Here is a 14,116-nt window from a genome sequence, read left to right as displayed (position 1 = left end):
AAGCCGTGCGTGATGAAGCAGCGCCCGTCGCGAAGTGTGGAGGCGGCAGAGTTTTCCTTCCCGCGCAGCCGCCGTCATTGCATCGTGGTGCCTGTCCGGAGGGGGGCCGCAGCGCAAAATCTGAAGCTCCCGATCGTGATTCACGATGTTTTCACGGTGTCCCCCTGACGACAGCCTCGCTGCTGTTGTCACAATGCGCAATTTTCTTTCAGCTCTGTCGCAGCCCTCCCCGGATAAAGCGCTGCACATGACGCTGAACATCGTGAGTCTCGGCAGTCCAGACAGCATGAGGCGTAGTTTGCGCTCAGGTACCGGCCACGAGACAAGGATAACACGCACTCTCGTCGTCAGCGACTCAGCGGTGTGCTCATCCCCTTTGTGAACCGTGAATGAGGCGCCTCGACCAGATCGTCGACGCTGCATGCAGTCATTGCGCAATTTTGTGCAATTGCAGTCGCACATGGCTAAACAAGTCACACCATAGCAGACAAGGAGTTCACGATACTTGGCGTTTGCGATCTGGTCGACTAGCAATACGTGTTGCAGCTCGGTACACTTTAGGTTTGCAGCACCTGCCATTGCGAGCTTGGCCATGCTATATTCTTGTATTGACTTCATTTCAAAATCATATGGGTATCCTTTTGCGCTCACACAAACGCCATGTATGATGCATCACTTCTTCGCAAACCCCTCAAACCCATGCGATGCCCATGTCAGGGTTAAGTAACAGAAACACGCCCAAATTGGAAACTCGCTGAGTAACGCGGGGAAACACACTACGGTAGCACTCCCGCCACGAACCGGCTGACACGTTGATCCGGGCGATGCCAGGCGTGCAGGGTCCTGTGATGTTCCTTGGACGTCGGTTGTGCAGCCGCGATTTCCATGACTAACACTCCGGAGCACAAGCGTCATGCAGCTTTCTCGAACCGTGGTTGAGCCTTTTGCGGAGGCGGGTAGACGCTGTGGGAAGCGCAGACGCGCAAAACGACGATTTGTCTGCGACCGAGGTCATAACGCATCGTCTAAGCGAATTTGGAGTGGATGATGTCTGGGTTCTCCTGCCACTCGTCCTTCTCAACCCACATCTGCAACACGTGTCAGTCTAAGCTTGTACCTCTTCCTTGGGAGTCAGGAACCAACCTTCTTGAAGGTACTCAGACCGGCGAGGATGCTGCCGCCAGTCCACGTGGTGTAAATACGCTCTGGCGGCGCGAGAATCTTGATCCGCATGTCCTTCACCGCCAGTCTTTGCACTTCGTGGAGTAACCTGTTGCCGAATCCCTTTGTCAATGTGGAACCACCTGAGAGCACAATGTTGCCATATAGCGACTTCCGCAAGTCCATGTCTGTCCTCTGGATCGCCTCGACAACGATCTGGTGCACACCAGGGTACTCGAGGCCAATGAGCTCGGGGTTGAAGAGGATCTCGGGTGCGCGAAAGCGTTCTGCGCCAATCTAGAATCGGTCAGCCTGCGATCAACCGTGATACAGCATCTTTAGCTCACCTTCAGCTTCTGTCCGTCAGGCAGCGTGTAGTCGATGCTCTTTCCTTCTGACCTGCTGCCGGACCACTCTTTCTCTTCCTTAGCAATGTCGAGCGCCACATAACCTGTTGCCTCCTTGATGGCCTTGACTGTCTCTTTCTCTGCGCTTGTGTGGAAAATATGCCCTCCCTTCCGTAGCTGCAGTTGTAGCTGCTCCGTTACATCCCTTCCAGCTACGTCTATCCTCCTGATACTGTTGGGTATGGCGAATCCTTGGAAAACTGGTACTGCATGCGACACACCGTCACCAGAATCCAGAACTAATCCCGTTGTTTTTCCTGAAGCGTAAAGTGAGAGGACAGCCTGGACAGAGCTGTATAACGCGGGGACATTGAACGTCTCGAAGAGGATCTGGGCGGCAACATCGCGGTTTTCCCGAGGATTCAGCGGTGGTTCTGTAAGAAGTACTGGATGCTAGAACGACCGATAGTTAGCTCAATAATCCGCCATATGCTCTCCTGAGCTGTCCTTGTATAGAGATCACTTACATCTTCGCTGACCGTCTTCAACCCCTCGTTGTAGACATACTGCCATATCCGCTCCATGTCGTCCCAGTCTGTAACAATGCCGTGCTCCAGTGGATAGTTGATCTTGAACAGCCCCTTATGTGACTGTGCTTGTGGCCCAATGAACACATCACCCTCCAATGCTCCTGCCATTGTCCGTACATGCTTCGGCCGCCCAACATATGAAGGAAAGAAGCATTTTGGCACATCTTCGCCTGCAAATCCAGCTCTTATTGTGCCACTGCCATTGTCAATAACAATGGGCGCATTGTGGAGTCGTGAGCCCATTGTGGATGTTTGTGAGGAAAGACCGATGCGGAGGTTTGCGATAAAAGAGCGGCGGCGGAGCGGACGAAGAGGATGGCCGTAGTGAAGGTGGGCGTTATCGTCGTAAATGCATTCGATGTCGTAGCTTCCTCGAGTCGCGACTGTCACAACACGGTTCGCGAATTGTTGGCAGGGATCCACCGCGCTAGTGCGCCATCACGTGCAGCAGCCTTCACCCCAAAAGTCAAAGCTGTCTGGACGATTCTTTCACCCTTCGGTAATCATCATGGGAGTACCAATCTAGTCTGAATCCGACGCTGTAGATTTGGATATACATATGCAATGTAATGTCCTTTGAAGGTCAGGTCAGCCATTCCTCGGCTGTAAGCCCGCGACACCCCGCATCCGCAGCTGTCCGCAGGTAACATGTCACGGTGCATCTTGAGATTGCTATTCAGACGTTCTTCTCTGTCAAGATCTCGTTTTACCTCGCTCATTTCTTTTTGCGCATTACTGCCATCAATATCTGGGTCTGCATTCATACGATCAACTCGCAATATGTCGACCTCAAAACAACTCCCAATCATGGAGGTCCTCGCGGCTGCACTGAAGTCCGGACCCGCTCAAAAGCGCGAAGATGAGTTCTACAATCCAAGGCAACAAGAGCACTTCTTCTTTGCGCAAGATCGCGAATGGACACCAGCATCCTTTTTGCAGACCTCACCAACAGCGTCGAAACCTCGCCTCAACCCTGAGGCCATCCGCCTAATATCATGGAATATTGACATGCTCGTCCCCTTCGGTGATGAACGTATGAGCGCCGCTCTGCAATATCTCGAGACTCTCGTCACCTCAACGCCACCAGACACCGCAATCGTTGTCTTCTTACAAGAAATGACGCCGTCAGATCTTGACCTCATCACGTCCTCACGATGGATACAAACTCGCTTCAACATCACAGACAAAGACCGATCGTCCTGGCTGTCACCACACTACGGCACAACGACGCTCATCGATGCTCGCCTAAGTGTTGCATCAGTCTTCCGCGTCCCATTCCTTAGCAAGTTTGACCGTGATGGGCTGTTTGTCGACATCGCACTTGTACCCTCTTCCAACCTGTCTTCGTCGAATACAGAGACATCAAAAGTCCTGCGCCTCTGCAACGTACATCTCGAATCCCTCATCGCTTCTCCACCAGTCCGACCACACCAGCTCTCCACCGTCGCAGCATACCTCCACGCGCCAGAAGTAGCGTGTGCGCTCCTGGCCGGCGATCTGAACGCCATTGAGCCATTTGACTGGAAACTGCACACCGACAATGGACTCGAAGACGCGTATCTCTTCCTTGGCGGTAAAGAAGATAGTGACGAGGGATATACGTGGGGCTACCAGGTTCCTGCTGCGATGAGAGAGAAGTTTGGATGTAGTCGTATGGATAAGATACTCTTTTGTGGGGATGTAAGGGTAAACTCGTTTGAGAGGATCGGGACGGGTGTCAAGGTTGCGGAGGAGAAACGTGGAGAGGCCAGAGAGGCAGGTGAGGAAGAGTGGGTCAGTGATCATTATGGGGTTATGGGAGATTTTGATGTGATTGGGGATTGGATCTTAAGGCAGAGGGAGGGAGATGGCGTAGTGCGGCCGAAGCTAGCTTGATTGCAGTGCTCTAAGGGCTACGAAACCGGATGTGATTGCTGAACTACACAATCTCAAATACCCGCAGTCCCAGTTTCTCTAGAATCGGCCAGTCCTCTTTGGGCAGACGCTTTTCGCACTCTGGTATCGCGCCCCACACGTGATTAACAACGTGCATGCGTGACGCTGATCATTCGGTACTAGCTGTTTCCAAGCGGACGTAGTAGGAAGGGAAGTCGACACCAAAAAGTCCAACGAACAGATCGCCAGGTAGACTGCGGTCCGGCGCCAGATGGTATGATCTTCCGAGATGCCCCGGCTCTGTTGCAAATATCGTTCGGGAACTGATGTCTTCAGCCACCAACAACAGGTCTTCCTCGCATTCAGTAAGACATTGCTCAGTCAACGGGCTGGGGCACTGCAGATATTTCTCGAATGCCGGCAACCGTTGATCGCGAAACGTTTCCGGGATGCCTTTGAACTCCTGGATCACGATCTCCCACAGCCTCCAAAAAGCTGGAAGGCGTATAGCCTCTATATTCCGCAGAAGAGTGATACACCTCGTGTAGCCAGCGTACTGCCTCGCAATCGCAGAGTGACCCAGGAGTCGATGCCCAAGAGACGCGACCAAAGATGCGACCAGTCGCAAACAGAACCCTGTCATCATTCGGTACCTTTGCCACACATGTTGATGTAAAGAACGTTTGTGAACGGTCACGCGGAAAAGGTTTTCCAAGAGTTTCAGCATGAGCCCGGGCTGGCAGTTCCAGTCTTGTCCTCCCAATACAACCTTAGCGACTTGCCTTGACTCGAGTGTCAGGTCAACGGCCCATGTAGGCCAATCACAGGTGATATCTGAGCCAAAGTCCTCGCAATGTAACCGTCTGGACCAATAGAACCTCACATCGTTATCTCGCAGCATAGCTGTTACAGTTTGTACATTCACCTTCTGAAGAGACGAAGTATAGTCCGGTACAATGGTACTTTTCCTGACACTGGAAATGCCCAAGAGACCGTAAAATTTGTCACGTGGGTCGGTGGCTAACGAACTTTCTGTTTCTCGAAGCCGGGTGTACAATGGTTGCTTCTTCGGATTTCAAAATTTATGAGATTCCCGTAACCTTTCGCCTTCTATGATCCAACGGATCAAGATAGTTCTGACTTCCTCGGTAGCAGTGATCATAGCCTTGGCGTAGTCTGTTGATTGAAGAAGCCGCTCGATGCCTCCGAACAGGACTGACCATGGGACACACCTATATCCGGTGTACACTTTCTGATTATTTTCTGACAAAATGAGCTCCTGAACAGTCCACGTCCGAGAAAGCCATGCTAGGTCCTTCAACAGGGAGACTTCCTGTACGAGTGTTACAAAATCTTTTTGGGTGAGTGAATAACGTTTAGGAAGATCATCAGGGCGTAGGCACAGGAAGAGGGTATCGAATTGTCCCCTAACACTAAGCCCCAGTTATATGAGAACATAGATAGCGGATGTATAGATATCGTCCAGGAGCGGGACCTGGAGACTACGTTCGGTGATGTCCTGCTGATTGATAGTTACCTGAAGTTGGTAGAAGCCATTTACCAAGGTTGGTTTCGGTGACAGTGTCGTGCCCCAGACGTATGATAATGCTTCGTAAGATGAGTGATCATACAGACTGACAACCTCCAGGCGGACGCTCATATCGTCGCCGGAATTCCCTGGCTTTAGGTGTAGCACTCTAATCTCGTTCTTCGAGGCGTCAAGTAGCCTGTATGGTCCCATGTCGGCCATGGTGAGATACAAAGGTGACTTTCACGGATCGCCCGTTGCGACGTTTGCGTAAAGCTCTTTCGAAACAGCGCACTTGTTCTCGTGCAACGATGCCCCGAACGCACTGGGGTACAAGGCTGAGTGCGATCAGGCTACGATGAACAGTAATGTTGTCAGGATGTTCGAGTAGATGAAAGCCTAGGAAGGTAGCACCGGATGATGTGTCGAAAATGGTATGGTAGTGGGTTCTTGAGCGCTGGAAGCTCGCGTTGTCGTCTCAGTGTTATTGTAAGCACAAAGTTATTTGTAAGTGTTTGCCAGCGGTACGCTTCTCTAATTGTCCAGCTCATTCGGTCAGTTTGGTTTGCTTCCCCACCCTTTCACTGCTATTCCCTTCTACTATATAGTCTTGATCGATTCCAGATATAGCTCTTCAGATCAACCACAACTCAACCATCTCAACCCTTCCACAGTAAGGCTGCGTCGAGACTATGCAAGCGGGGCAGGAACAACTCAGCGGGTGATGTACAACTGGCGAGGTGCCATCTTGCACCAAATCCAAGACACGCACTTTCGGAATCTAAGTGCGAATAAACGTTGCGCATTTCAACTTCTAAGCTCTGCACATGCCCTTCTACGGCGCAGGGGCGCTTCATCTTGTGCCTAACATTGCTCTACAACTCTTTCGCCCGACCTGCAGCCTACGGTGGCAACAATCAAACATAAATTTCCTACGATCGTTGCTCCTTGTCATTTCTATCGCTTGCGTGCGCGCCGATACATTAGATTCCCTTGAGAGCCTGTTCGGTCCTACCTTCACACCCACTACCGTCATTGCATCACGATACAGCCCCTCTGGTGCTGTCGAGCTGACCAAATATTCCTTGGACTTGGTCATGGTCCTAGGGTACGAAACGGACTTCCTCTACGCGTGGCTCAAGGAAGTCGAACCTGAACTGGGCATGTGTTCAACTGTATACATGGAGTTCTGTAGAGAGTGCGGAGGAGACTTTCTTGAGGTTAGTATCAGAGGGAATAGTGGCGTCAGATGCAACACGGGCTGATCCAGGGACAGGAGATTGGCACGGAGCGTACATAGAACGGCTGAACATATTCCTCAATGACTTCGTCGAAGAGGCATTACGAAAAGACTGGAGGATTCATGATGTGATGTCGTCGACCTTGAATAGACCGTTTAGCTCTATACGCAACGTCCGGCCCATTGTTTTGTCCGGCGAAGCATCCTCGCTGTGGACCACCAAGCTTGGCGAACTGGCACGTATGGCAGTAGGGACCACGACAGTAAAGGTCTTGACGGAGTTCGAGCCACACGAAGTCGTAGCATGGCGTGATTATATTCGCCCGACAGATACAGCAGGACCCAGGAGGCTTTATCATAGGATGCCCTATCCCAGATTCCAACGTAAACGGCCTGGCTGAGAGACTTCAGAGCTATCAATGCAATTTGGAAGAGCTGCGGGTGGAACGCCTGTATTGTGGGTTAACATCGTATATATCATAAATCTCTAGTCGTTCATCAGCAACGCTCAGCCTATTTGTAGCTACCTCCAACCGGCCCCTTCAACCCAAAGCAATTAGCAAAATATGTAACCGTTGCCGACCAATCACTAAACAACCCCTTAATCCCAATCTGATTAACCAGCACATCCAGCACCTCATAGTACTGCCCATCATAGTACGTGATATTCGCAATAGACTCAAAGTAGTACTCGCCACGGCTCTTCACTGTCGCCAGAGGCCCAGAGCGCTCGTACGTCCACGCAATGATATCGAGACCAGCAGCCTTTACTGCATTGGCATACGCAGACGGCACTATGGTCTTGTTCTGAGGTCCACCGACGGTGAGGAGCATGGGAAGAGCGGGACCGATGATGTTCACGCCTGCAGCTTTGGCGATAGTGAGGTTGGAGATGCCGGCTGCGATGTCCTCGGGTGTGTCGTACTCGACAAGGTAGATGGCTTGCTTACCGAATTCGTGGTCGTACTTGAGCCAGAAGATGATGTCGTCGTATGTGAATGATTGTGGCCAGATGCGGCTGTAGTCGATGGACTTGTTGCGGAAAGCATCGACCATGTCCTGAGCGTACTGCTGCTGTGTGTAGCCCTTGAAAGGCATGGGGACCTGGGCGGGCGGGGTCTTCAGCTCGGGGGTGAAGTTGCGATAGCCGGGATACTCATTGACAAGATCGATGTATTCATTCAAAGTCAAAACCTTGCCACAGGTGTCGTAAAGTTCTGTACGCCAGGTAGGAGTGCCATACTGGTAGTCCTGAGGTGTGCGAGCAGAGGCATTGAAGCCGTCCTGCTTGCCGCAAAGGCTGCTGTACTCGGCGGTGGTGATATCTGAGGTACAGCAAAGAGCATTGGCGGGTGATGTCGCGTTTGCTGGGGTGAACGGAATGGTACACTTCTTTGCCAACTCAGGGCGAAGCAGGATGTCGGTGGTCGTGTGTAGGTCGCAAAGCGAGTGACGGCAGACAAGCCCACGGTCACTAGCGAACGAAACATCACACTCCAGGACACCAGCACCCATACGAGCACCTGCGTCTTCGGATTGCTGGGTCTCCTCAGGGAACTGAAGAGTACCGCCCCCACGGTGACCGATTGAGAATTGATTAATGGTGACCGGCTTGTTCTCGCATGATTGGAGCTTCTGCTTCAATGGCCCGTCGGTCATGTTGTTGATGATATAGTAGGGACGAGGGCCCAACGAGACAAGGTAGCTGTCATTCTTGCTGGTGTGACCAGGGTGGCTGGTGTTGCTAGTGGGGTAAGACCTGCTGGTGGGAGCAGCAACAGCAGCAGCTGCCAAAGCGAGGGTTAAGAGGGAGTTCATTGCCGCCGAGTGATGATTCAACTTATTACCCAGAGAAGAAAATGCATGCACGCCCGCCCGGCTGCAGGCGCGAGAGACCTACATCTTATACTAGAACTATGCTGATCATCCGAGGGTCTGGATCAGGATAGCGTGTTGTCAACCGCACGAGGTGGCAGCATGCTGCAGGAACCCAATGCATGAGGGCCAAGCATTCATCCCACGCACCGGGGTGAAGGATGAATGCTTATTGAGGCTTCTACGCCGGCAACGTCATGGACGTAAGGCTTGAACGATTCTTGTCTAGTTCAAGCAAGTTCTTCAAAGCTCTTAGCCGTCTTGAGCTGCAGAAGTACGCGTTGGCGGAGAGCCGGTACCGCGATACGGGAATCCAGCACTGGGGTGGTTGGTGGTTGCTGATAACAAGGCATACCGAGCCAATGGTAGGAGCACGTGTGAGCTTTCCGCTGAAGCTCTATGGAGGCTAACTCCACATCTTACAATGGTATATAGCCCGAGCATGCGAATCCACATTGATGGCGGCGCTGAATGAAATCTCATGAGCTGAGAGAGTGATAAATGTAGTGTTGCTTTCAGGGAGGTACCTTCATTTGAGAGATGAGCGTTGAACTCGCAACGTTGTTTTCCTACGTCGGCGAGGTCTGAACGTGGCGCTCATCCGAGCTCCCGCTTGCCCCACCAGGATGAGTCTGGTTGGTCAGCTCTCCAACGCTGCATCATCCTTGGTACCAAACAACGAACATCTCACTCGCACGAAGACTTGTATGTTGTAGCAGCCTCCATGCATCCGTATTGTGAGGACACCTGACTGACGACAATGTCACCGGCTGTCGAATGAGTACCAACGGATACGCCCCGTTACCAGGATGCCCGTTTTTCGGCTACCGGTATGCGAGATCCACACGGCTCAAACGTCTTGGGTGACCGCCTGATTCCACGGACGTGACTTCAGAAAGCCAGTTTACTCTTATCCCTCTTATGTCAACGACACCGAACAGATTGTATGCAACAATTCCATGCCCCACAATGCCCATCACAATCACCTCGGCAACCTCCAGGTCGGCTACCGCCTCACCAACAATGCCGTCGACCCATCGAAACCCACATTGGCCTGCATAAGCTCAATGTGCATGACCACCGCACTCTTCGACGCGCAATTTAACGGCACCAACCTCACCATGCCATGGACATCCTGGCCATTGAACCCCTCGGCCACGGATCAACTACCTTTCCTACTAAAGCCAGTCACTTTACCTACTGGGACTCTGCAATCGTGGCCCTGGAAGTCATGACCGCCCTGAATGTCGAGAAGGCGTTCGTTCTAGGCACGAGTCAGAGCGGATGGTTGGTTGTGCGTATGCTCTCCTCGCACCTGAACGTATTCTCGGTCTCCTACCATTAGGAACGAGCATGGATACCGAGACTCCCGAATCGAGGGAGAAGGGGTGCTGTGATCCTGTTCTGCTGCTCAGTCCGTTTGCACGAAGTGGTCGAGTGCCAGTGGTGTGGGATAATTGCTAGTTTCGGTTTTGGGTCGCATGCGACAGATGAGTCGACGGGCTTCTGGACGAAGGTGCTGAAAGAGACGTATGCTGGGGAGGAAGGGGAGGAGGAAGGCGAGGATGGCTGTGCTGTGCTTAATGCCGCGCGACTCGCTGACATTGCGTTTAAGTGATGTTACTTGTCCTATATACTGGCCTCAGGGGACGGAAGATGCATCGTATGAATGCCAGGTGCAACACGAACATATCGAGTCGTTTACGGCGAGCAAAGACAAGAAGCTGAGAATTGTGGAAGGAGGTGCGCATTACCTGAATGCAACGAATTTTGAGGGGGTCAATGAAGCGATCCTGGAGATGATAAAGAAGCATGCTTCGTGACAACGTAGGCAGAGCATAGCGGTTCGTCTAGTGGATCGTTGAAAATACACCAAGTCTACCTCTTTGCTTTCTCAACAGAACTAGTTTTAGTTCATATATGTGGCCTCTCGTACTTAAGAAAATCTTGGCTAAAGAATCGTCAATGGCAATCTCCAGGAATCACTCTGCACGTCTCGCTTGAGTCCCTCAATAGAGCCATATCCTCTAGGCTGCAGAAAGAGCAAACTGCTTCATCTAACAAGCTTTTGTATGCTTCAATTGCCCATGTCGCAAGCTAAAAACCGATAGCCCAACACCTTGTTGCCGACTTTCTTGTAGGCGTGAGAGGTGGCTACACCGAAAACCCTCAGAGTTCCAAACATACCCCACCGCTTCCTCAACGATTCTAGAATACGCCTTGCACAACTCACGGTAGCTCCGAGGCTTCAACTCATCAATCCCCACCTCAGCCATAAAAGCGACTGGACAACTGAAACTGAGCAAGAACCACAGGGCTTCAGTCGTGGAGAGCGCACTTTGTTCTCCTGGTGCCCAACTTGCAAAGGATCGTGAGTACGACATGCTGTGGAACGTCGTAGCGCAAACGAAAAGCTGGACCCAAGAAGCCCTCACTTCTGTAGTGATTCCAGCTAGGACGCTCAGCTGTCCTTTGAGTGAGTGATATGGTTTCTGAGGCCATAAGGAATCCACTGTCTTCATCTTCCGAGCATGAGAAACTATCGGTAGTGGCAACAGAGATCTTAGATGGAGAGAATGATGAACATCCGCATACACAGATGCGCGCTTCTCAATGTCCAAAGTTGTAGACCCATTTTTAACGTAAGAATATCATCCTCTTCTCTACACATACTGCCAAAGACGCTTATCTCAACATTTCTTCTACGTCGCCAGGTAAGCAATACAATCACGAGCCAGTCCAGGCCAAAAATCTGTGTCGCAAGCGCCATTGATAACTCTCCTATGTATCACTCGCTACGACGCTCCTGCCATTTTGTGACAAGTGTGAAGCAGTCAGCGTCCCTCAAAATCATAGAGATAAGAATGCCGATCCAGAAACTCCATATTCCTGCAGTCTTGCGGTGAGACATAAATTAATTGCAAGTGCAGAATAATGTAAGGCATGCGACAAATTTCGGGAAATTGACTCATACGCTAAAGGGTTCGAATAAGGAATCAAGAGCTGCCATAAGTTCTATCTTCATTATGCTCCACTGAGGCTCCTAGTTGCCCTTTCCACCAGCTCCGTCATGCATGCTCTTCCACTCTTTCCCGCCGGTGTAGTACGCCCCGTCGACGTGCTCTTTGACACTCGCAGGCTTCAGCCACGCGCACCGGTCCTTCTCAAACGTCTCGATTCTCGGCTTGAATTTGGTCTCCTGCAATCCAAAATCGTCGATCGTGCCAATGCGTGGGATGCTCATGCCAGGATAGCCACTGCTGCGGCGATATAGAAGGGTGCCACACACGCTGCAGAAGGAGTTTTCCATGTAATTACCGGTTGCGATGGTGTCTTTCTGGCGGAAACGGGTGAGCTTGTCTTCGCCGCGGAGGTGCTTGAGGTGGGTGTCTTTGACTACGAAGTTGGATGCGAACATGCTGTGATTTTGTCAGACGATATAAGGTACTTGGAGATTGGTCAGGTTTTACCTTGCAGTGATCTTGCGGCAGTCGGTGCAGTGACAGATGAAGGTATCGACTAGACCCTCGCCTTCGGTAGGTACCTCGATTTGCACGGCACCGCAGTAGCAGGTTGCTGTCGCAGTACCATCTCGCTCGCCATGGGCGCCCTCGGAGGGAAGGGCGATCTTCTCTTCCATGTCTGTTGGTTTTAGGTGATCTTGGATAGACACCAGTCTCCTTGCTGTAGTTGTGTTGTTAGGGAATTATTCAGTAGAAAACAATGTGCCTGGTAGTTGTGGGCTGCGAGACGAAAGAGCGAGGCAACAAGATCATATACTTGCCCATCTCACCGGGCCAAGGGACATAAAGATCGGTCAGTGTACGCTCCGTGAATTGTCAATGACTCCAGCAGTGAGTCTAGATGCTTCTTATCTGCAGCTACGATGCGCTGCAAGCCATGCACTGTGACAAAGTCGTCGGCGATAGTGAGGGGTAAGCTTCCAAATACCGGAGGTAAGATCGCCAGAGCTCAGAGGTCAACGCATTTTTTGACGCCAAGAAATCTGTAGATTAGTAATTGCGATAAGTATATGAGAAAACAGTTATTTGTCATTCGACTTGTACAGTTCGACGTCTGATACGTGATGCGCAAGTGGCCATGCTACTCGAGAGTAAGGAGCTGAAGGACGATCCACTGAAGCAAGCGTCGCTGTCAGGGCTCTTTTGAAGCAGTACAGGGGACCATGAAGCGGAGGAGACTCTAGGCTTTAATAGAAGAAACTTTGAGAACCTTGATGGCCAGGTTCGCGCTCCCATCGCCGCAGAATGCTGGTTGGAGGTCTGGATAGACAACAGACGGATGCGCTAGACACGGGTCGATGGCGGGCACGCGTCTGCGTCTGTGCGCACTGCAGCCTTGCCGTAAAGCTTCTAAAGATTTCTACAAATCTTCTACAGCCATAGTTTCTCTTCCATACCAACAACTTCACCTCTAAGCCTCATTCTCAACTGCGCACTACATCTGTCAGCTGCACGAAGTTTAATTCTCCTGCCAAGGCAAACACCAACGTCACCACACTCTCGCGCACTCAAAATTCCAGCTAGATCTTCACACACATTACCATGGGCTCCGTAGTCCTGCCCCACTTGCGCACAGGCTGGCACGTCGACCAAGCCATTCTCTCCGAAGAAGACCGCCTCGTTGTCATCCGCTTCGGTCGCGACTCGGATCCCGATTGCATGCGCCAGGACGAAGTACTCTACAAGATCGCAGACCGAGTGAAGAACTTCGCTGCGCTGTACGTCTGCGACCTCGATGAAGTACCCGACTTCAAAGCTATGTATGAGCTGTACGATCCATGCACAGTTATGTTCTTCTTCAGGAACAAGCATATGATGTGCGATTTTGGCACGGGTAACAACAACAAGTTGAACTGGGTACTTGAGGATAAACAGGAGTTGATTGATATTATTGAGACGGTGTACAGGGGAGCGAAGAAAGGGAGGGGTCTAGTGGTCAGCCCAAAGGATTACTCTACGCGTTATCGCTACTAGAGTTCAGCGTTGGAGCAATGGGAGACTGGGTGCGCAGCCCCAACAACGGTTTTTACCAAGAGATAAAGTCGGATGGTTTCGATTCTGGAGTTTGTATTGCCAAGGCAAGGGCAAGATGACGGCGTTCTTGACTAGAGGGAACGATGGTAGAGAATGATAAGTTATTGACAGCTTAGACTGCTGCTTGGACTGCCTTTGCATGGTTCGTTTCACGCTGCCAACTGCTTTCGAAACACCAAAGACTAATCTACTGATCTAGGTAGTATGCAGGGTCACGTGGATAGCTTTAGCATACGGAAGGCTGAGCGATTAACCTCATAGCACAGCCCTCTACAGCTCTAGGCGGCGGAAATCCTCTCGATGAGCAAGCATCACCAACGTCTAAGCAAAGGCAGCGGGTACAGCGACAAATTCATGGCAGAAAACGCCTCCGTGCGTTACCTGTTGATTGGAAAACAGAGAAGCGGCGAGGAAATCACTACGCACCTCTGTGAATGCCGAGA

The 14,116-nt window shown here is 51.4% G+C and overlaps 8 protein-coding genes across 8 annotated transcripts; 3 read left to right on the top strand and 5 right to left on the bottom strand.

Moving 5' to 3' along the window:
- Positions 1 to 588: 588 nt before the first annotated feature.
- Positions 589 to 2,630, bottom strand: BU25DRAFT_400116 (Actin/actin-like protein). The gene is made up of 4 exons (XM_033704956.1): positions 2,036 to 2,630; positions 1,509 to 1,961; positions 1,144 to 1,458; positions 589 to 1,088 (listed from the first exon to the last, which is right to left on the bottom strand). Exons 1-4 carry the CDS (start codon positions 2,339 to 2,341, stop codon positions 1,026 to 1,028), a joined length of 1,137 nt encoding a protein of 378 aa, XP_033558122.1. The 5' UTR covers positions 2,342 to 2,630; the 3' UTR covers positions 589 to 1,025.
- A 275-nt stretch (positions 2,631 to 2,905) lies between these two features.
- Positions 2,906 to 3,973, top strand: BU25DRAFT_349170 (uncharacterized protein; the record flags this gene model as incomplete). Its single annotated transcript, XM_033703236.1, has 2 exons — positions 2,906 to 3,421; positions 3,458 to 3,973. The coding sequence occupies 2 exons, from the start codon at positions 2,906 to 2,908 to the stop codon at positions 3,971 to 3,973; spliced, it is 1,032 nt and encodes a 343-aa protein (XP_033558121.1).
- An 84-nt stretch (positions 3,974 to 4,057) lies between these two features.
- Positions 4,058 to 4,958, bottom strand: BU25DRAFT_170526 (uncharacterized protein). Its single transcript, XM_033700823.1, has one exon. The coding sequence runs from the start codon at positions 4,872 to 4,874 to the stop codon at positions 4,143 to 4,145; it is 732 nt and encodes a 243-aa protein (XP_033558120.1). The 5' UTR covers positions 4,875 to 4,958; the 3' UTR covers positions 4,058 to 4,142.
- Positions 4,959 to 5,417: 459 nt separating this feature from the next.
- BU25DRAFT_349274 (uncharacterized protein) lies at positions 5,418 to 5,714 on the bottom strand (the record flags this gene model as incomplete). The annotated part of the gene is made up of 1 exon (XM_033703244.1): positions 5,418 to 5,714. One exon carries the CDS (start codon positions 5,712 to 5,714, stop codon positions 5,418 to 5,420), a length of 297 nt encoding a protein of 98 aa, XP_033558119.1.
- Positions 5,715 to 7,254: 1,540 nt separating this feature from the next.
- Positions 7,255 to 8,400, bottom strand: BU25DRAFT_433947 (PLC-like phosphodiesterase; the record flags this gene model as incomplete). Its single annotated transcript, XM_033708828.1, has 1 exon — positions 7,255 to 8,400. The coding sequence occupies one exon, from the start codon at positions 8,398 to 8,400 to the stop codon at positions 7,255 to 7,257; it is 1,146 nt and encodes a 381-aa protein (XP_033558118.1).
- A 1,175-nt stretch (positions 8,401 to 9,575) lies between these two features.
- Positions 9,576 to 10,566, top strand: BU25DRAFT_442367 (uncharacterized protein; the record flags this gene model as incomplete). Its single annotated transcript, XM_033709295.1, has 4 exons — positions 9,576 to 9,685; positions 9,805 to 9,914; positions 9,962 to 10,062; positions 10,143 to 10,566. 4 exons carry the CDS (start codon positions 9,576 to 9,578, stop codon positions 10,437 to 10,439), a joined length of 618 nt encoding a protein of 205 aa, XP_033558117.1. The 3' UTR covers positions 10,440 to 10,566.
- Positions 10,567 to 11,659: 1,093 nt separating this feature from the next.
- BU25DRAFT_461702 (uncharacterized protein) lies at positions 11,660 to 12,256 on the bottom strand (the record flags this gene model as incomplete). The annotated part of the gene is made up of 2 exons (XM_033710464.1): positions 11,660 to 12,035; positions 12,087 to 12,256. 2 exons carry the CDS (start codon positions 12,254 to 12,256, stop codon positions 11,660 to 11,662), a joined length of 546 nt encoding a protein of 181 aa, XP_033558116.1.
- A 780-nt stretch (positions 12,257 to 13,036) lies between these two features.
- BU25DRAFT_494072 (4A/4B type thioredoxin-like protein) lies at positions 13,037 to 14,104 on the top strand. Its single transcript, XM_033711754.1, has 2 exons — positions 13,037 to 13,815; positions 13,873 to 14,104. The coding sequence occupies exon 1, from the start codon at positions 13,182 to 13,184 to the stop codon at positions 13,611 to 13,613; it is 432 nt and encodes a 143-aa protein (XP_033558115.1). The 5' UTR covers positions 13,037 to 13,181; the 3' UTR covers positions 13,614 to 13,815; positions 13,873 to 14,104.
- The last annotated feature ends 12 nt before the right edge of the window (positions 14,105 to 14,116 follow it).

Source organism: Macroventuria anomochaeta (genome assembly GCF_010093625.1).
Source record: "Macroventuria anomochaeta strain CBS 525.71 unplaced genomic scaffold BU25scaffold_34, whole genome shotgun sequence".
Taxonomy (NCBI): Eukaryota; Fungi; Ascomycota; class Dothideomycetes; order Pleosporales; family Didymellaceae; genus Macroventuria; species Macroventuria anomochaeta.
Note: the sequence above shows the minus strand (reverse complement) of the source record. Positions and strands in the feature narration are given on the sequence as shown.

What these genes read in the sequence shown, in the direction of transcription:
- BU25DRAFT_494072 (XM_033711754.1), top strand. Translation starts at nt 13,182, where the DNA reads ATGGGCTCCGTAGTCCTGCCCCACTTGCGCACAGGCTGGCACGTCGAC.
- BU25DRAFT_170526 (XM_033700823.1), bottom strand. Translation starts at nt 4,874, where the DNA reads ATGCTGCGAGATAACGATGTGAGGTTCTATTGGTCCAGACGGTTACAT.
- BU25DRAFT_400116 (XM_033704956.1), bottom strand. Translation starts at nt 2,341, where the DNA reads ATGGGCTCACGACTCCACAATGCGCCCATTGTTATTGACAATGGCAGT. An exon ending in TGAAGACGGTCAGCGAAGAT is followed by an intron (nt 1,962 to 2,035) that starts GTAAGTGATCTC and finishes CGGTCGTTCTAG; the next exon opens with CATCCAGTACTTCTTACAGA. An exon ending in CTGACGGACAGAAGCTGAAG is followed by an intron (nt 1,459 to 1,508) that starts GTGAGCTAAAGA and finishes GACCGATTCTAG; the next exon opens with ATTGGCGCAGAACGCTTTCG.